The sequence below is a fragment of the Caretta caretta genome, chromosome 5, assembly GCF_965140235.1.
Source record: "Caretta caretta isolate rCarCar2 chromosome 5, rCarCar1.hap1, whole genome shotgun sequence".
In the NCBI taxonomy this organism is placed as follows: domain Eukaryota; kingdom Metazoa; phylum Chordata; order Testudines; family Cheloniidae; genus Caretta; species Caretta caretta.
In genome coordinates, this window is record NC_134210.1 from 56,211,003 (window position 1) to 56,218,660 (window position 7,658).

The 7,658-nt window shown below is 44.3% G+C and overlaps 1 protein-coding gene and 1 non-coding gene across 2 annotated transcripts; both read left to right on the plus strand.

The window, feature by feature from the left end:
- The first annotated feature begins 3,286 nt into the window (after positions 1-3,286).
- On the plus strand, positions 3,287-7,658 carry COX7C (cytochrome c oxidase subunit 7C). The gene is made up of 3 exons (XM_048851134.2): positions 3,287-3,497; positions 4,424-4,569; positions 7,553-7,658. Exons 1-2 carry the CDS (start codon positions 3,423-3,425, stop codon positions 4,538-4,540), a joined length of 192 nt encoding a protein of 63 aa, XP_048707091.1. The 5' UTR covers positions 3,287-3,422; the 3' UTR covers positions 4,541-4,569; positions 7,553-7,658.
- Positions 4,001-4,064, plus strand: LOC125637489 (small nucleolar RNA Z39). Its single transcript, XR_007356969.1, has one exon. It is a non-coding gene; the product is annotated as a small nucleolar RNA Z39 (small nucleolar RNA).

Genomic DNA, 7,658 nt, shown 5'->3' on the forward strand with positions numbered 1-7,658 from the left:
CTTGACCCCCACACTGTCTCAGTTGCCAATTTTGGTTGGACATATTCCTAGATGTTTCATCCCATGACATAATAAAGATTAATCTTTAATTCCTGGAGACTCCAGGACCATCCTGGAGGGTTGGCAACCCTAACCACTGTAGACCCAAAAAGAAAAGGAGTACTTGTGGCACCTTAGAGACTAACCAATTTATTTGAGCATGACCTTTCGTGAGCTACAGCTCACTTCATCGGATGCATACCGTGGAAACTTCAGCAGACTTTATATACACACAGAGAATATGAAACAATACCTCCTCCCACCCCACTGTCCTGCTGGTAATAGCTTATCTAAAGTGATCAACAGGTGGGCCATTTCCAGCACAAATCCAGGTTTTCTCACCCTCCACCCCCCCACACAAATTCACTCTCCTGCTGGTGCTAGCCCATCCAAAGTGACAACTCTTTACATAATCAAGTCGGGCTATTTCCTGCATAAATCCAGGTTTTCTCACATCCCCCCCACCCCCATACACACACAAACTCACTCTCCTGCTGGTAATAGCTCATCTAAACTGACCACTCTCCAAGTTTAAATCCAAGTTAAACCAGAACATCGGGGGGGGGGGGGGTAGGAAAAAACAAGAGGAAACAGGCTACCTTGCATAATGACTTAGCCACTCCCAGTCTCTATTTAAGCCTAAATTAATAGTATCCAATTTGCAAATGAATTCCAATTCAGCAGTTTCTCGCTGGAGTCTGGATTTGAAGTTTTTTTGTTTTAAGATAGCGACCTTCATGTCTGTGATTGCGTGACCAGAGAGATTGAAGTGTTCTCCGACTGGTTTATGAATGTTATAATTCTTGACATCTGATTTGTGTCCATTTATTCTTTTATGTAGAGACTGTCCAGTTTGACCAATGTACATGGCAGAGGGGCATTGCTGGCACATGATGGCATATATCACATTGGTGGATGTGCAGGTGAACGAGCCTCTGATAGAGTGGCTGATGTTATTAGGCCCTGTGATGGTGTCCCCTGAATAGATATGTGGGCACAATTGGCAACGGGCTTTGTTGCAAGGATAAGTTCCTGGGTTAGTGGTTCTGTTGTGTGGTATGTGGTTGTTGGTGAGTATTTGCTTCAGGTTGCGGGGCTGTCTGTAGGCAAGGACTGGCCTGTCTCCCAAGACTTGTGAGAGTGTTGGGTCATCCTTTAGGATAGGTTGTAGATCCTTAATAATGCGTTGGAGGGGTTTTAGTTGGGGGCTGAAGGTGACCGCTAGTGGCGTTCTGTTATTTTCTTTGTTAGGCCTGTCCTGTAGTAGGTAACTTCTGGGAACTCTTCTGGCTCTATCAATCTGTTTCTTTACTTCTGCAGGTGGGTATTGTAGTTGTAAGAAAGCTTGACAGAGATCTTGTAGGTGTTTGTCTCTGTCTGAGGGGTTGGAGCAAATGCGGTTGTATCGCAGAGTTGACTGTAGACGATGGATCGTGTGGTGTGGTCAGGGTGAAAGCTGGAGGCATGCAAGTAGGAATAGCGGTCAGTAGGTTTCCGGTATAGGGTGGTGTTTATGTGGCCATTGTTTATTAGCACTGTAGTGTCCAGGAAGTGGATCTCTTGTGTGGACTGGACCAGGCTGAGGTTGGTGGTGGGATGGAAATTGTTGAAATCATGGTGGAATTCCTCAAGGGCTTCTTTTCCATGGGTCCAGATGATGAAGATGTCATCAATATAGCGCAAGTAGAGTAGGGGCTTTAGGGGACGAGAGCTGAGGAAGCGTTGTTCTAAATCAGCCATAAAAATGTTGGCATACTGTGGGGCCATGCGGGTACCCATAGCAGTGCCGCTGATCTGAAGGTATACATTGTCCCCAAATGTGAACTAGCGGTCACCTTCAGCCCCCAACTAAAACCCCTCCAACGCATTATTAAGGATCTACAACCTATCCTAAAGGATGACCCAACACTCTCACAAGTCTTGGGAGACAGGCCAGTCCTTGCCTACAGACAGCCCCGCAACCTGAAGCAAATACTCACCAACAACCACATACCACACAACAGAACCACTAACCCAGGAACTTATCCTTGCAACAAAGCCCGTTGCCAATTGTGCCCACATATCTATTCAGGGGACACCATCACAGGGCCTAATAACATCAGCCACACTATCAGAGGCTCGTTCACCTGCACATCCACCAATGTGATATATGCCATCATGTGCCAGCAATGCCCCTCTGCCATGTACATTGGTCAAACTGGACAGTCTCTACGTAAAAGAATAAATGGACACAAATCAGATGTCAAGAATTATAACACTCATAAACCAGTCGGAGAACACTTCAATCTCTCTGGTCACGCAATCACAGACATGAAGGTCGCTATCTTAAAACAAAAAAACTTCAAATCCAGACTCCAGCGAGAAACTGCTGAATTGGAATTCATTTGCAAATTGGATACTATTAATTTAGGCTTAAATAGAGACTGGGAGTGGCTAAGTCATTATGCAAGGTAGCCTGTTTCCTTTTGTTTTTTCCTACCCCCCCCCCCCCCAGATGTTCTGGTTTAACTTGGATTTAAACTTGGAGAGTGGTCAGTTTAGATGAGCTATTACCAGCAGGAGAGTGAGTTTGTGTGTGTATGGGGGTGGGGGGGATGTGAGAAAACCTGGATTTATGCAGGAAATAGCCCGACTTGATTATGTAAAGAGTTGTCACTTTGGATGGGCTAGCACCAGCAGGAGAGTGAATTTGTGTGGGGGGGTGGAGGGTGAGAAAACCTGGATTTGTGCTGGAAATGGCCCACCTGTTGATCACTTTAGATAAGCTATTACCAGCAGGACAGTGGGGTGGGAGGAGGTATTGTTTCATATTCTCTGTGTGTATATAAAGTCTGCTGCAGTTTCCACGGTATGCATCCGATGAAGTGAGCTGTAGCTCACGAAAGCTCATGCTCAAATAAATTGGTTAGTCTCTAAGGTGCCACAAGTCCTCCTTTTCTTTTTGCGAATACAGACTAACACGGCTGTTACTCTGAAAACTGTAGACCCAGGAGATCTCTGCAAAGCTGTCAGGAGGTGATGCCAAAGTTTGCCACATACCACTCCCCAGGAACCTCTTCCCGTGACAGGGGAGCAGCCTGCTGACCTGAAAGTAGGCGGAAAGGGGTGGGGTTTCCGCTGCTGCCAGGCTGAGCCGCTCCCCTTTGAAGGGCGGGGAATGCATGGAGCTCAAGCCGGCGCTTGAGTCACGCGAACTCCCAACCTGGAACTACAGTTCCCATGAAGCTGCGGGGCAGCGGGAACGCGGCGGCCACCGTCCCGCACTGTATCCCATAGTGCCCCACGGCGCCCTTGGTCTTGTAAGCGCGGCGGCCAGGGACGGAAGGTCGTGAAGGCGAAAGAAGCTCTCAGTCGTGCGCTGACCCGTTTCCCGCTCCGGCGCCATGTTGGGTGCCAGCGTCCGCCGCTTCGCTACCTCCGCCATCCGCAGATCCCACTATGAGGAGGGGCCGGGAAAGGTAACGGCGCGGGGGGGGTCGGGGCTGGCCCGTCAGTCAGCGTCGCCGCGCGCTGCCCGGCCCCGAGGCCTGCGGGTCACAGGCACCGCAGAGGGGAGCGGCACTTCCCGGTCAAGGCCCGGGCCGAATTGGGGGGAGGGGGCGGCGGCTGTCATACGTTAAAAGAGCCTCTGGTAGGTTTCAGGTCCTGCCTTTGGGAGACTGGCCGGTTCTCCCCCCCACCCCACCCCAGGAACCGAGGTTTCCCCTTTCCCTAGCCCCTCAGCCTCGTGCGAGTGGGTGCCCGGTCCCCCGAGTGACCGCAGAGGACTCCGAGCCGGCTCCAGCGTTCAGAGCACGTAACGACCCTGTTTTGCCTGGCTCCTCTGAGGCCGGGGCTTTCGGCCATGGAGGCCCTCTGCCTCCTCCCGTCGGGTTTCTGTCCGCAGCCGTGGTGGGAGCGTGCAGTGATAGTGTCCTTGTCATGACTCTGCCTTTCCTCTTCCCAAACTCCTGCTCCAGTGGTACAGATGATGTGAACACAACAGTATGAGAAAATCAATGATACTGTAAACGCTTTCTGATGTACCAGTTTGTACCGGCCTTTCAAAGTAGAGTGATCAAATGTGTCTGAACATCCACGTAGGAGACATTTTGCAAACTACTTGGTTAGCCTGTATTCTCCTTCTCTTTCCCAGGAGATTTGGCGATTTAAAGTACCAAGTTCATAAGTTAACTCCTCCTCCTCCTCCCCCCAACTACCTGTCAAGATCCCATTCAGTGAATGGGAGCTATGTTTCACTTGTGCTTTCTGTTTATAAAGGCAGATGCACAAAGTGGTAGATAAAGTGTCTTGGAAAAAAGGAGTAAGCGCACCTTTATAAAGCTCGTCTATAACGTGAGTCCATTGATGGCATATTGTGAACAAACTCTCTTGTCTTTTCTAGAACATTCCGTTTTCTGTAGAAAACAAATGGCGGCTACTAGGATTAATGGTAGTGTTCTTCGGAAGTGGGTTTGCTGCTCCTTTCGTCATAGTAAGGCACCAACTGCTCAAGAAATGAAGAGGACAAGTTTTAATTCCTATAAAAAGGTAACTGATTCTGACCCCTTGTTTAACACTTTTTTCTTCTCTGTTAAAGGAGTCGATGAACCAGCTGTGCTTCTTATAAAGTCTTAAAAATTAAACTTTGACCAGTACAGTGTGTCACTAGTTAGTTATTCCAGTTGTTGGTATAATTTGGTGTTCATCATTGGACCAAGTGGTGGAGGAGTAGGGAATACAATCTTTTTAATCAAATGATCATTGTATCATTGCTAATGACTTTATACTCTTCAATAAGTGACAGTATTTCTCTAACAAGTGAAAGGAGGAATGCATCATATCATCTCATTGCTCACGTTTACCACTTATCACGGTCTCTGACCCACGTGAACAAATCAGGACAAATAACTGATACGGTAAATGTTTTCTGATGTGCCAATTATTTGATTTGGCCATGGTTAACTACAAAATACACCATCTGGAATGTAAACGAAAGAAACATTTTATTCCATAGTTAAAACAAACTTAACCATTTTAAGAAACTAGTCCCATCTGGCCTTGGATTCTGTTCACCTAGTCTGACCTGCATAATACAAGCCAGAGAACTTCACCCAAAATAATTCTTAAAGCATCTGTCTTTGGAAAAACCTCCAATCTTGATTTTAAAATGACCAGTGGTGGAGAATCCACCACAACCCTTGATGAATTGTTCCAATCACTAATTACACTCTTAAATGTATGCCTTCTTTCCAGTCTGAAATTGTTTAGCTTCAGTATCCAGCCATTGGATATATTATACCTTTCTCTGCTGGATTGAAGACTAGTTATTAAATTTGTTCCCCATAAAGGTACTTAAACTAATCAAGTCAATGCTAAACCTTCTCTTTGTTAAGCTAAATTGAGCTTCTTAAGTCTATCGCTATAAGGCATAAGATATTACCTTACCAAATCTCCCCTCCTCCTTCTCTCCCCCTCCCCCCTCTCGTACTGGTTTACTATCCCCCTTTTGGAGTAAGAGCACTAAAATTGCTCACAAAGAGAACTAGCAGTACAGACATGCAGTACACATCTTTGCAAGCGGATTGGTGTCATCAACATTTACATCCAGTTCTTAAACATCTCTTCTGTAACTTCAGAACCAAAATCTTGATTGGAATAGGTTTAGATTCTTTTTTCCGCACATAGGTTGATTTCTAATCTACACACCAGGAATAATCAATTTTTTGTCAAGGTCCAGATTTCTTGGTCAGAGTCCAGACTCCAGAGAAAATACAAAAACAATGATAATAAATATTTTACAGTCCATTCAAAAGCATCTGGCTGTCTGGATTTGGCCTGTCTGTGTGCCTATTGACTACTCCTGCTTTATACTCTTCCTCTTTAGAAGAGGTCTGTGATTGGCACTTCAACTAATTCAGCAACAAACTTGACAACATTAGTGAATCAGCAAATTTGGAAACATTCCAAAAGATTGAAAGTGTGCTAATGCATTAGTATCCAAAAGAGGCAAATGGGATGACAAGGATAATGGGGGATTCAATCAAGAGTTTAAAGGGTGGGGAATATAATCAACATGGCTTATGGGAAAATAGATCTTGTTGTTGCAAAGAGTAAAATGAAGCTTGATATGTTTAGTTGATAAAGGTAATTGTATAGCAGTAATATATTCTTATACAGCGTTAACTTAATATTACTAACTTGTATTGTTATAGTGATGGAGCCCTAATCACACCCTATTGTGTTAGGTGCTGTACAAACAACAAAAAGATGATTTCTGCCCTAAACAGTTTAAATTGTAATACTGTATTACATTCTGCCTAAAAACTTGCACTAAACAATATTAAAATACATATTAAATGGATTCAGTAGTTAGTTATGTTGGGATCTGTCAGTTGTCAATGGGGACATTATTAGATAAGAAGGAATGTCACAAGAATTGATACTAGGCCTGACACTGATCAGTATTTTATCTTGATCTGGAAGTAAACATCAACTCACTTACAGAAGATCCAAAGATTGTGGGAGTGGTAAATGAAATGGCAGTCCCTTGGCAAACTGGGCACATTCATTTATTGTATTTTAATACAGCCAAATGCAAGATCATAATCTAGGAACAAAGATATACCTACAGAATAAGGAATGCATTTTAGAAAGCAGTGACTAGAAAAGATTTAGGGTCATGGTAGACAAGAAGCTGAACATGAGCTCCCAATTTGATGGGGTGGCAAAAAGGGCTAATGCAATGTACTTCTTTATAGATCTAAAGGGTGGGGGAGAGAGGAGTGATTTCCACCCCACCCTCCTTCTGCCCCTTTGTATATAGCACTGGTGAGACTGACACTGGAGTACTGCATCCATTCCTGGCTTCTGCATTTTTAAAAGGGTAACAAAACAGTGGAGAGAGAACAGAAAAGAGCACAAATGATTCAAGGGCTAGAAAAATGCTTAACAGTGATACAAAGGTGTTCAAGCTGTTTTTAGTCTCTCAGGACTGAGAGGTGACTTGATTAGTATAAGTACCTTTATGGGGAGAAATGCAGGGCACTAAAAGGCCGTGTGCCTCCCCTCCCCTCCCCCCTACAAAGAAAGGCATATTGAGAACCTGTGGCTGGTCATGTTAAACTAGACAAATTCAAATTGAAAATACTTCACAGTGAGTTACTAACCACTGGAACAAATTATCATGGGAAGTAGTGGATTCTCCATCTCTCACTGTAGTCAAATCCAGACTGGATTCCTTTCTGTAAGATATGCTTTAAGTCAAACAAGTTTATTGACTCAGTGCAGGAATAACTCTGAAATTCTATGACATGTTAGGTCATACTAGATCTAATGACAATATACCCAAGAAATGTAGTGTTGAAGTGCATTCAAATATAGACCAGTTCCTGATCTGTCAAAGGCTCTGTGCATAAAGTTAAACATGTGCCTAAATTCTTGGCCTCAAACACATTTTAATACTGATCTTGGAAGAGGTGATGTACATTCTAATAGTTCATTCTGCAACTCTTTTTTTTTTTTTTTTTTGCAGACTTGAGGTGGAATATCACCTGTAGAGCAACTTGTCTTTCCATGGAATAAAGGACAAAGATATTTACCACACTGGATGTGTTTATAAATAAAAGCTTAAATCTGAA